This window comes from Aotus nancymaae, unplaced genomic scaffold (genome assembly GCF_030222135.1).
Source record: "Aotus nancymaae isolate 86718 unplaced genomic scaffold, 86718_ANA_hifiasm-v0.15.2.pri h1tg000014l, whole genome shotgun sequence".
NCBI classification, from domain to species: Eukaryota; Metazoa; Chordata; class Mammalia; order Primates; family Aotidae; genus Aotus; species Aotus nancymaae.
In genome coordinates this window covers 117,797,240-117,810,835 of record NW_026988425.1, presented here as the reverse complement: position 1 = coordinate 117,810,835, position 13,596 = coordinate 117,797,240, and the positions used below count along the sequence as shown (strand labels likewise).

Here is a 13,596-nt window from a genome sequence, read left to right as displayed (position 1 = left end):
CAAAAATTAGCTGGAGATGGTGGCACGTTTAGGTAGTCCCAGCTACTAGGGGGCTGAGGTGGGAGTTTCACTTGAGCCTTGGGAGGTCAACGTTGCAGTGAGCCATTTTTGCACCATTGCACTTTAGCCTGGGCCACAGAGCGAGACCTTACCTCAAAGGAAAAAAAAAAAAAAAAGGACAGCTTAAAAAAATACTTTTTTCCCCTTAATGCTGAAAAGGTTTCTAGTTAAAGAGATGTGTTTATAGTGGCCTTTTCCCAAGTGAACCATCTACTACTTTTTATCCTATAAAATCTATTACAATATTTAATATTCAGTTGTGAAAATTAGGTGTGTTGAGAAGCTTGTGAGAACATGGTTCTGATATAATGATTCTAAATCACATAAAAATGATTTTTCATTTTAGAGGATAGTGGGACCTAATTCTCCTAAGCAACACTTATAAAGTTAGATGAACTTTAAGGAATTGTATAGTCTAATCTTCTCATTTTGTAGTTGAGGGCTCTTAGGAGCAAAGGTGCCATGTACCTGTCCAGAGTTACACAGTGTTTTGTGTATAGTACACGGCCAGTAATTTTTTTTTTTTTTGAGGTGGAGTCTTGCTCTGTTGCCCAGGCTGGAGTGCAGTGGCATGATCTCAGCTTACTGCAACCTCTGCCTATTGGGTTCAAGCAAGTCTTCTCCCTCAGCCTCCCAATTAGCTGGGACTATAGGCATGCCACCACACCTGGCTAATTTTTTGTATTTTTAGTAAAGATGGGATTTCACCATGTTGGCCAGGCTGGTCTCGAACTCCTGACCTCGTGATCTGCCTGCCTCAGCCTCCCAAAGTGCTGGGATTACAGGCATGAGCCACCACACCCGGCCCAACATTTTTAAACTTAATTTTTTCTTTAATTTTTTATTTTTTTTTGAGATGGAGTCTCACACTGTTGCCCAGGCTGAAGCACAGTGGTGCGATCTCGCCTCACTGCAACCTCCACTTCCCAGATTCAAGCCATTCTCCTGCCTCAGCCTCTTGAGTAGCTGGGATTATAGGCATGCACCCCCACGCCTGGCTAATTTTTGTATATTCAGTAGAGACGGTTTTGCCAGGTTGGCTAGGCTGGTCTTGAACTCCTGACCTTAAGTGATCTGCCTGCCTTGGCCTCCCAAAGTGCTGGGATTACAGGCGTGAGCCACTGCACCCAGCCAGCATTTTTTGCTTTAAACTAAAGAAATAAAAATCAATTGAAAAGAGCCCAAACAGCTGTTAAGCCCTGGTCACAGGAATGTTACATTACATAATGTGCTATTTTGGTTTGGTTCCAGAAAAACAGGTGAATCAATTCAAGCCACTTTAGTCTGTATATGTAGACAATGGCATTTTTTAGGAGCAGGAAGTACTGGAGAAACTTAGCTGTGCTTCCCCCTCAATAGTGTTGAAAAGATGAGAGAAATGAGAAGGAAATTACTCAAAAGGAATATACTGCATCTAAACGGTATAGAAAATTAAGTGTACCTGAGATGTATAGGGGTATGGCTTCCTCATTCTCACTTCCCCAAGTGTGATCTTCTTTGTTTCTTTATTTTGCCCTTAAAACTAGCTAATTTTTTTTTTTTTTAGAACATCAGGTAATTTTAGAAATTATCTCTTTTTGGTGAATTAAATGTCTTGTTTTTCGAATCAGTTAGGTTGCCTTTCAGTCGCATGTTTCTTTTAGTTCTCTCTGGTTTGCTGGTTAAGCGTGTGTTATATATACATGCAACCTTTCAGTGCCCTTATTTTCAAGAATCTTTTCATAATGTTTGCAATCTGATGTCTTACATGTAATCCCGATTTCCTGCCAAATGACTCTGTTCTATTTCCCAAATATATTTTCCTAACTCTGGCTGTTTGTTCAATTTAAAATTCCTTATTCTTTTTCCATTAATATCCTGTTGAAATCTAGCCCACTTTATAGAGGGGTGTTTCCCAAAGTGTAGTGGTCCCCAACCTTTTTGGCAGTAGGGACCAGTTTCGTAGAAGACAGCTTTTCCACAGACTAGGGAGGAGCGGGGTGATTGTTTCAGGATGATTCAAGCACATTTATTGTATACTTTATTTCTATTATTACTACATTGTAGAATCAGTGGGAGCCCTGAGCTTGTTTTCCTGTAACTGGATGGTCCCATCTAGGGGTGATGGGAGATAGTGACAGATCATCAGGCATTAGATTTTCATAAGGAGAACACAACCTAGACCCCTCACATGCGCAGTTTACAGTGAGGTTCATGCTCCTGTGAGAATCTAATGCCACGCTCATCTGGGCAGAGCTCATGTGCTAACACGAGCAATGAGGAGTGACTGTAAATATCGATGAAGCATCCCTCACTTGCCCAATGCTTACCTGCTGCTTTACAGCCGGGTTCCTGAGGGGAATTCCCTGGTCTAAGAAACACCTGAATCAGAATCTCCAAAGGTGTTTGTTGAAAATACAGAGTTCTGAGCCCTTTTCCACATACTCTAATTTAATAGGTCTATGGTGGGATCTACAAATAGGATCTGTACCCTACCCCTGCTTTAGACTAAAGTGTATTTAAAGCAAGCCCTATGCATTTATACATGTAGGTCTAGGAAATAGTGTGTGTGTGGCATTAAACAACCCAGTGGCATGCAGTAAATTGGGGTGGGCCAGCTACAGTTTCACCAGCAGTGCTGATAGCTTTCTCTGTTGATGGAGTCCAAGGTTACATGTTGTCTTCACTTTTTACAAAGCCTGTCTTCTCTGTGATAAAGAATAGCCTATGGAAGGTGATGTGAAAAGCCTAAGTCAGGTAAAGGAAAACCAAAGGTAAAAAGTCTGACAAGGCTTTCATAGTAACCCAGGTCTAGACAGATCGCTTGTTATTCTGCTATTTATGGTTTATGCTTTCTTCCTTATGGAGGAATCTGAAGTAATTGCAGATGAGAGGACATACATTTGAGGCTTATGAATGACACTTTGCTTGGCTGTTGGTGTGAAGCATTGGTGTCATTGCTACTTATGCACATTCTGTTTTTTGGTGAACTAATGATTTGCTTTTATTTTTCTTTCCACAGAAATAACAGTGTAATCCTTGCTGATGAAATGGGCCTAGGAAAGACCATCCAGACCATATCATTCCTCTCCTACCTATTCCACCAACACCAGCTGTATGGCCCCTTTCTTATAGTCGTCCCTTTATCCACCCTCACCTCATGGCAGAGAGAGTTTGAAATCTGGGCACCAGAGATTAACGTAGTGGTTTACATAGGTGACCTGATGAGCAGAAATACGGTGTGTAAACAAAAAGAGCTGGGATAGAATCTGTGTTATAAATGTAAATTTGGAAATTGACTTAAAGCCTTTAGTAGATAATTAATAAAATCCTTGGTTATTATTCTGATACTGTGCTATGTTCTCAATATTTGGAGGTTTATCTATCACAAAAGAACACTCAGATGTTCTTTAACAAATATGCTTATTATTTAAAGGAAAGCAACAGCAGTACGTGAATGGGAATCTCTTTTAGCTGGGTTGCAATATTAAATTTTTCTTCTCTCTGCCCTTTTTACTTCTAAGACTGCTTTAGATGAGATTATAATATGGAGTTAATACTTTATAATGTTAATATTATTTTTGGTATTTCAGTAAACAGAAATTACTGAAAATAAACATTCAAATTTCTTAATTTCTTAAAACGGCGAGGTTGTATAGCTTACAAAAAAGGAGTAAAAGAAAGGCAAAACAAGCTATTTTAGGGGCCTCTTTTATTTCTTATTTAGAAACAAGAATTATTTACCTGTTACCAAACTTGATTTGGGCATCATGAATTTAGAACAGAGTGACTTAAGTTTATCTTTGTTTAGCAGATCTTTTCTTTATACTGACTTTTTTTTAAAGCACCTACTGTGTGCCAGACCTTGTGCTGGGTGCTTTGTGTTTAATACCTGTAGTCCTCATGATAGTCTTCAGAATTGATGGCATCCTTTCCTACTGACTGATGAAGAATCGACTCAAGAGAGTCAAACACGTGACCCTAGCAAGCAAGAATCTGGCAGGGCTGGGATTAGGACACAGGTGTATCTATCTAGTCCAGAGCTTTGCTCTTTCATTACTGTATATAAACTATTTCTGGGAAATTGCTTGTAATAAGAGCAAGCCATCAGCAATGTTCAAACATTTGAGTTGTATATTATAATCTTAGATTTTTATGCTAATTCAAATTTACTTTTATTAAATACTTTCATTAAAATTGCATAACTTACCCCTTGGCTGATTTCATTGCCCTAACTTTGAGTTTCTAAGAATACAGTTTTAGCTTTGTTAAATCATTTGTTAAGTATTAAGAAAAAAGAGAAATTTCTAGGTTTACAAACTGGGTTAAAGCACTGCATTCCAAAGACGAATGCAAAGAAAGAAAATGAACTCTTAAAAAATTGTAGACTCAGAGAAGTTTTCTTTGCTGTCTCCAATACTCCTTTTCTTTGTTCTTTTTAACCCCACTTGGTGGCACTCACCTGCAGGCACTTACTGTCTCCTTCTCCAGTTCCTAACTTGACAGCCAAGCTACAGGAGCTTTGTCGTGAGCCTTCATGCTTGCTGAGTGTCCAACATGTTTGTGTTCTTTTACATTGATGTTATACGTATTACATTATATTTTCATCTTATAAGCCTCCCTTTTAGTTGGGGGACACTTTGGTCTGTGGTTGATGAAATTCCAAACGTTGGAATTTTACTTGTTAATACATGTGTTTTCCTATTCAAAAATTAAATAAATTGTATTAATTTCTAGGGATCTGGGAGATCCCTTGTTGAGTTTAAGTCACCAGGGTTCAATAGCTGATGAAGTGCATATTCTTCATTAGATGTGTTCCTGGGGGCCACTTCTGATTCTGGCCATAAGCTTTTTGCTGTTCAGTGGTCAGTGTTTTAATTCTAACTCTTGCTGCTTTATAGTTTGAGTGCTTAGGTCGTTTTAGAATGTAAGAGATATTCATCAAATTCTAATCAGATTTATTTTTTATTTGGCATGTTTCTATTACATCTATCACAAGACTTATGTGATATAGAAATAGAGAAGTAGAAATTATGTCTTAATTATGCTTTTTTTCTTACAGATACGGGAATATGAATGGATTCATTCCCAAACCAAAAGATTGAAGTTCAACGCACTTATAACAACATATGAGATCCTCTTAAAAGATAAGGTGTGTAATTAATAACTGAAAGGCTAAATCTTTTCCAGTGTGACTTGTCTAAATGGTAGGATCTGTTACTTTTATGTGGAGCATGTTAAAAATAAATACGTAAACGTTAAAAATAAAAACAAATGGTAGGGTTTGTGCCTCCTACTTGCCATGTTACTTTTCTTCTCTTATTTCAAAAAGCAGGCAAATGAACAACCAGAAAAATTACTCAAACGATACTAAGTTTATAAATAGAAAATAGAACCTTATAGATGAGGGGACCTTAGGTCACCAGGTGCAGTTGAATTACACAGAATGAAAGGGAATTGAGGTCAGTAACTTACCTGAGATGATTGTCAATTATTGGATGCCATCTCAGGTATTTTGCCTTGAATGTCATCTTGGGCATTTCCTATTGTATCATTGTTAAGGCATTTCTCCAGAAAAGATGATGTGAATGATCTTTGTGAGGAGGACAGAAATAAGTAGCTCTTTATTATCGCTTTTCTACTAAGAAATGTATGTGGTGGGTAGATCCCATTGGTATTAAGTGCAAACAAGTTCAGTTTGGTGGCTCTTGGTGTTTGTGTGCTTCAGGGTTGGGGTGGAGAATGGGCAAGAGAAGGACCATAATTACGGGGAGAATACAGAATCGTGTGGTATTTGTTTTTGTTTTATTTTTGCCCAGCATAGCAATTTTTGTGTTCTTGCTGTGGGGCATGCAGTAATAGCTGGCTTAAGAGGCCCACCTGTACCTTTTAGATGATGATACTCTTATTTCAAATAGCTACAAATCTGGCAACTAACAGAATAAACAGAAGAGTCCTAATACATGTTAAGTCAGTGAAGAATAAATGTATCTATTTATACCTTTGTGATGGTATTTATACAGAGATAATTAACACTTGAAAGCACTTTTGGGTTCCCTTCTGACCTGGTGGCTCGTTCTGTTTTGTTTTTACTTTAGACTGTGCTGGGCAGTATTAACTGGGCCTTTCTGGGAGTGGATGAAGCCCATCGGTTGAAGAATGATGACTCTTTATTGTATAAAACTCTGATTGATTTCAAGTCCAACCATAGGCTCCTGATTACGGGGACCCCTCTTCAGAATTCCCTCAAAGAGCTCTGGTCCTTGCTGCACTTTATTATGCCGGAGAAGTAAGCTCCTTCCTGTGTATTTCAAAAGATGCCAGAATGTCTGAAATGCCAATGCTTTGTAACGTTCTTAGCAGACCTTAGGGAAAACAGATGGCATGGTTTGGGAAAAGCAAAGCTTCAAATGGAGACAGGGATGGCAGTAGTAAAATGTTTCATGATCGATGAAAGAAGGCACAGAATTTAGCCTGTTAGAAGGAAAGCACTATTGTCTGCCAAACAATACTGTTGAATTAGTGCACTTGGGAAATAATTGTCAAAATTGATAACATCAGACCTTGTCACTGTTGGTATAAGATAATCAGTATAAGTAAAATGAAGTATACAAGGTACACAAGCACTAAAAAGTATGTTACACCCAAGTATCTGATAGCCAAAGCATCAACTTTACATCTTATTTGGATATTATTAAAGAACTCTGGAATGTCTTTATTGAAAAGATTTTTATGGGAGAGATGATACGCACATTTCATAAAACGTAGAATTACCCAGTGGTATTCAGTGATATGTAGAATAAAATCTAAATTCATTAATTTGGAGGACCCCACTCAGTCTGGCCTCTTGACAATAGTCCGACTCCTCTCATCCACTTTTTATACCACTCATTATGCTTCAGCCATTCTGGCCATCTTTCTGTCCCTTAAACATGCCAAGCCATTACTATTCCTTCTTGTCCAGAATGCTGTTTCTTCTTATCTTCACATGGCCAGCCACCTTAATATTTCAGCTCATCTTATATTACCACCTCCTTTCAGAAATCTTTGCAGATTGCCTAACCTCAATTGCTAGATAGCATCTCTTTTTAAATTTATGTTCTCATCCATCTCATGTCATTAAATTACTCATGAAAATCCCGGGGATTTTGTTTGCTTGATTCATTGCTGGTTTGCGTTGCCTAGAATAGCACCTGGTGCACAGTAAACAATTCAGTTAATAGTTGTTCATTTGATAGGTATATGCTCTACAATTTTTTTTTTTAATTCAGGAAAGATTTGAGTATTTATTTTGTGGCATGTTCTGGAGCAAAACATTTTAGCCCAATGAAGAACACAGAGATGGTGTCTTTTCCCATGCATCATAAACTTTCTAAAAACCAGTTTTCTTGAGATAATTTATATACCATAAAATGCACATTGTGTTCAGTATTGTTGAGTAAGTTTATAGAGTTTGCAACCAGCATCACTGTCCAGTTTTAGAACATTTTCCTCACCCTGACAAGTTCCCCCTTGCTTGTTTGCAGTAACCTCTGCTTCCACAAGTGGAATCCTAATATGTATGCTTGTTTCTGGCTTCCTTCACTTAGCATAATTTTTTTGAGATTCATTCACTTCAGAGCTTGTCAGTAGTTGTTCTCTTTTATTGGGTAATAATGTTTCATTGCATCTAGTTACCAGTTGATACTATTTGGATTGCTTTGTTTTGAGGTCATTATATCTTCGCATGGACATGTGTTTTTCTTTCTTTTGCTTAGAGACTTAGGAATAGAATTGCTGGATTGTTTGGAAAGTGTATATTTAACGTTTTAGAAACTACCACGCTGTTTTCTAAGCTACCATTGTGCAGTCCCACCAGAAATGTTTGAAGGTTTTCGTTTCCCTGTGTCATCTCTAGAACTTGGTGTATTGTCAGTCTTTTTGATTCTAGCCATTCTGACCAGTGTGTCTCATTGTGTTTTGACTTGCATTTCTAATGACTAATGATGTTGAACATCTTTTCATGTGTTCATTAGCCATTTATATGTCTTTGGTGAAATTTCTATTCAAATGTTTTGCCATTTAACTGATTTATGCCTTGTGTTCCACTATTGGAACTCTAAGCGTGTGGGAATTATTTATATCCTGCTCAAGGTCAATGCCAAGGTCTGATTGCAGAAATTCAAAAAATTGCAACCTCTGACATAAATAGGTTAAAAAAATTAGATTGTCTATTATGAGTTGAAGAGATTTTTTTATTTCTTTAAAAAAAAAATTCCAAATTCTGAATATAAGTGCTTTAGCAGTACAGTCCCCAATTTTCTATAGTTTGATGTAAAATTTTTTTGACTTTTTAGTGGTCAAAATTTTCGGCAATACACAAAGGAAGCATACTTTGAATAAACACAGCCATTCTGTTTTTCATTTTCACTGCAATATTCAATAAATTATGTGAGATATTCAACAGTTTATTATAAAATTGGCTTTGAGTTAGGTGATTTTGCTCCATATTCTAATGATAAGTGTTCTGAGCACATTTAGGGTAGGCTGAGCTAAGCTATGATGTTCGGTAGGTTAAGTGTATTAAAGGCGTTTTTGATTTACCAAAATTTTCAACCTGTGGGTTTTTCATAAGTTGAGGAGCATCTGTATATAATTTGAACATATTTTATCCCAATCTGGCTTCTTTTCATTTTTTTAAATTTTGTCTTTCAAAGAGAAAAGGTTATTAATTTTCATAAAGTTTATTTATGGATTTCTTTGTATGGATTATGCTTTAGATATCATATCTGAGACAGATTTGCCTAACCTATGGACACAAAGACTTTCTTCTTTATTTTCTTCCGGAAGTTTTAGCTCTTACATTAGGTCTGAGTTACATTTTGAGTTACTTTTTGTTTATTGTGTGAAGTGTGAGTGCCTTAGTTCATTTTTTTGCAGTAGAATTTGGGAAGTTCTTCCAGTATCACTTGTTGAAAAGAAGATCTAGTCACCATTGAATTGCCTTGACACCATTGTTGAAACTCAATTGACATCATAAATGTCATGCTCTGTTTCTGGACTGTCAGTTCTGTTTTATTAGTACATATTTCTGTCCTTCTGCCAGTGTCACACTGTCTTGATTAATGTAGCTTTAGATTGCTTTATTTTTTATTTTTGTTTTTGAGATGGAGTCTCACTCTGTCACCCAGGCTGTAACTACAGTGGCATAATCTCAGCTCATTGCAACATCCGCCTCCTGGGCTCAAGTGATTCTTCTGCCTCAGCCTCTGGAGTAGCTGGGATTACAGGCACATGCCACCATGCCTAGCTAATTTTTAGTATTTTTAGTAGAATTGGGGTTTCACCCTGTTGGCCAGGCTGGTCTCGAACTCCTGACCTCAAGTGATCCGCCCTCCTTGGCCTCCCAAAGTGCTGGGATTACAGGCATGAGCCACTGCACCCGGCCTAGACTGCTTTTTAAAATAGAGAAGTACAAGTTCCAGTTTCTTCGTTTTCAAAATTGTTTTGGTTATTTTAGAATTCTTGCACTTCCATATACATTTTAGGATCAGCTTGTTAATTTCTGCAAGAAAAATATGGAATTTTGGTAGAAATTGTGTTGAATCTTATATATCAGTTAAAGCAGAATTGTTAATATTGAGACATATAATCCATAATCATGGAAAGTTTTCTCCATTTATTTAGATCATCAATCATTTTTCTCAGTAGTATTTAGTGGTTTTCAGTGTAGAAATCTTACACATTTAAAATATTTATTAATTCTGACTGTATTTTGAGTGAAATTAAAAAAAATATAACATTGTACTATAGAACTACAATTGAGTTTTATATATTGATCTTACAGCCTGCAAACTTGATAAACTTACTGTTCCTACTGTGTGTGTATGTGTGTGTATGTGTGTATTGTTCTCTGTATTTCTTAGTTTTTTTCTACATACAGGATTATGCTTTCTGCACCTAAAGGGTTCTTTTCCAGTGTGGATGCTTTTTATTTCTTCTTCTTGCCTTATTGTATTGGCAGGAACCTTCATTGTAAATAGAATTGGTGGGAGCAGAATATTGGCTATAGATTTTTTTCTAGATACCCTTTATTGGGTTGAGGAGGTTTTCTTCTCTTCCTAGTTTGTGAGGTTTTGATAAAGAATGGATTTAGGTTTTGTCAAATGCTTTTTTCTGTTTCTATTGAGGTGACCGTGAGGTTGTGTCCTTTAGTCTAACAATATGGTGTATTATGTTAATTGCTTTTTAGATATTAAGCCAACTTTTTTTTTTCCTAGCAAAATCTGACTTGTTAACAGTGTTTAATACTTTTTATGTGTTGCTGGATTCAGTTGGCTAGGATTTTGTTAAAGATTTTTGCATCTGTTTGGTCTTCTGTCACCCAGGCTAGAGTACAATGGCATGATCTCAGCTCACACCAACCTCCAACTCTTGAGTTGAAGCAATTCTCATACCTCAGCCTCCCAGGTAGCGAGGATTATAACAAGCATGCACTACCATGCCCAGCTAATTTTTGTATTTTTAGTAGAGACAGTGGGGTTTTGCCATGTTGTCCAAGTTGATCTCAAACTCCTGGCCTCAAGTAATCTGCCCATCTTGGCTTCCTAAAGTGCTGATATAGGCGTGAGCCCCTGTGCCTAGCCGCATCTGTGTTTTTGATTTTAGTTAGAATTTTAGTCTGTAGCTTTTTGTTGTGTTTTGATGTTTACCTTGCTTTGGTTTTGGGATCATAAAATGAATTGGAGAGTGTTTCCCTTTTGTTTAATGAAGGAATTTATTAAGTTTAGTGTTATTTCTTTAAATATTTGGTAAAATTTCCCAGTGTAGCCATGTCAACCTTCACTTTTCTTTGTGGGAAAATTTTTAATGACTAACCCAGTTTCCAGTTACAGGTTCATTTAAGTTTTCTATTTCTTCTTGACTTAGTTTTGTTAATTTGTGTTTTTCTAGGAGTTAGTCTATTTCATCTAACTTGTCCTAATTTGTTGGCATAAAGTTATAGTATTCTCTTAGCCTTTTAATTTTAGTTTTCTTTTTTAAGAGACATGGTCCTTCTTTGTCACCCAGGCTGAGTGCAGTGGTATGATCACAGTTCACTGTAACCTCAAACTCCTGGGCTCAAGGGATCCTCCCACTTCAGCCTCCTGAGTAACTGGGACTACAGGTGCGTGCCATAATGCCCAACTAATTTTTAAAATTTATTTTCTGTTATTTGTAGAGATGGGGTCTTGCTGAGTTGTCCAGGCTGGTCTCAAACTTCTGGGCTCAAGTGATCCTCCCACCTCTGTTTCCTAAAATGCTGAGATAATAGGCATGAACCACTGTACCTGGTAGATTGTTTAAAGGATCAATAGTGATTAAAGTTAATTTTTTGATTATGTTAATTTGTATCTTAGCTCTTTTACTTGGTCAGTTCTAGCTAAGGTCTTAACAATTTCGATGTTCTCAAGGAAGCAACTTTTGACATAATTGGCTTCATCCTTTTTTTTTTTTTTTTTTTTTGAGATGAAGTTTCGCTTTTATTGCCCATGCTGGAGTGTGGTGGTGTGATCTCAACCTCAAACGATTCTCCTGCCTCTTCTCTGCCTCCCGAGTAGCTGAGATTACAGGTGCCCACCACCACACCTGGCTAATTTTTGTATTTTAGTAGAGACAGGATTTCACCATGTTGGCCAGGCTGATCTCGAACTCCTGACCTTGTGATTGGCCTGCCTTGGCCTCCCAAATGCATGAGCCACTGCTCCTGGCCCCTCTGTTTTTTTCTATTGGCTTTATTTCCACTCTCAAAGGTTTCATTCCTTTGCTTGCTTTTGATTTAATTTTCTCTTTTTCTCCTAAGATAAGCTTAGATTATTAATTTAAAACCTTTTTCTTTTCTACATGTTTAAAGGTATAAGTTTATTTCTATGCACTGCTTTAGTCGCATCCCATAATATTGATAATTTTGTGTTTTCATTTTCATTTAGTTTCATCTGTTGGGTATTGCTTTCTTTTAGTCTGAAGGGCTTCCTTTAGTCTTTCTTTTTTTTGTGTGAGACAGAGCCTCACTCTGTTGCTCAACCTGGAGTGCAGTGGCACGATCTCGGCTCACTGCAACCTCTGCCTACCGGGTTCAAGCGATTCTCCTGCCTCAGCCTCCCATAGTGTTTCTTGTAAGGCTAACCTGTTAGCAGCAGATTTTCTGTCTTTATTTGTCGATTACACTCCTTTTTTGACCTTTATTTGTAAAGGATCAAGCGATTCTCCTCCCTCAGCCTCCCATAGTGTTTCTTGTAAGGCTAACCTGTTTGCAGCAGATTTTCTGTCCTTATTTGTCAATTACTGCCCTTTTTTGACCTTTATTTGTAAAGGATAGTTTAAGACTGTACAGAAGGTGGGTAGAGAAACTGAACCACCCTGATCATCACTACAGCCTGCCCTCACTGCAGCCGTTACTAGCACAGGCTTAAACTGGCTTCCTTTTTTTCCAGTCATCTTTACCATAGTTGCTTCTGGGAGAGGAGCCCCTTCCTCATTCCTCCTTCCTGTGTCTTCTTCTAGAGTGGAGTTTCTCAGCCTTGGCGCTATTGACATTTTGTGGAGAGCTGTCCTTTGCATTGTAGGTGTTTAGCAGCATCCCTGACCTCTACTCATTGCAAGCTGGTAGCATCCCCGTCTCAGCTGTGACAACCAAAAATGTCTCCAGACATTGCCAGATGTTCCTCCTGGGGTGTGGGTAGGGGAAATGCCACTAGTTGAGAACCAGTCTGTTCAGCATTCCTGTCGACTTCCACATGTTCTCCTGTCGTCCTCTGTCCTCTCTGTCCCATCTTACTGCTACTCTGTTATCTGTCATGACTGCTGCTCACCTGGATCCTTCTTTCCTTTCAGAGAGTCCTCTGAGTAAATAGTGGTTACTGTGAGGATGGAACCAATTGTTCCATTTTCTCTTTTTTAAACATTCTGTTGTACATTCTGTAATAGGTCAGAATTTTATCACGTATTAACTTCAGCCAGTGTTTTTTAATAAAGTTTGCTTTTGAAAGATATATGTGCTGTAAAACAGATAATGTGTAAAAGTTTAGACATAATGGGCTTACCAATGATTAGTTACTCATGTTTTCTGAAATAGGTAAGAGGATTTTTAGGTATATTACTTTATAGTTTTCATATTGATTTCCCATACTGTAACTTTTTGATACACTGGAAGCATTTAGCCTTCATACTGCAAATTAGAATATGCCGGCTTAGATGATGGAACGGTGTCCTGTATCACATGGTCAATAAGTAGATAGACCAACGTCAATTTTAAGTCTTCTGCGACTAAGGCCAGTGTCCTTTGATCTTCAAGTTCTAAGAGAAAAAAAATACATCCTTCATAAAACCGTTGAGACAAAGTCACCCTACATAGTGAGAGTTAAGAGACACAGTGGGAACATCCGTGCTTGTTTTTCTAGAAAAAGAACTGTGGTATGTAGTTTCTACCAGTGAATACTTAGCCATGATTTGCTTTTGTGTACCTAGCTGCTGAAGTGGATGGTAGGGATTTTGGCTCCTAAGTGGTCATAATTAGGTTTTTTCCTGCCAGTAAGCAGC

The 13,596-nt window shown here is 37.6% G+C and overlaps 1 protein-coding gene across 2 annotated transcripts in view; it reads left to right on the top strand.

Moving 5' to 3' along the window:
- CHD2 (chromodomain helicase DNA binding protein 2) overlaps positions 1 to 13,596 on the top strand; it is a 128,265-nt gene that overhangs the window by 49,497 nt on the left and 65,172 nt on the right. For both annotated transcript variants that reach the window (XM_021674333.2, XM_012438638.2), the window contains 3 exons: positions 3,062 to 3,278; positions 5,102 to 5,191; positions 6,138 to 6,328. In XM_021674333.2, coding sequence (XP_021530008.2) covers positions 3,062 to 3,278; positions 5,102 to 5,191; positions 6,138 to 6,328 — 498 coding nt within the window. The remainder of the gene's footprint in view (positions 1 to 3,061; positions 3,279 to 5,101; positions 5,192 to 6,137; positions 6,329 to 13,596) is intronic.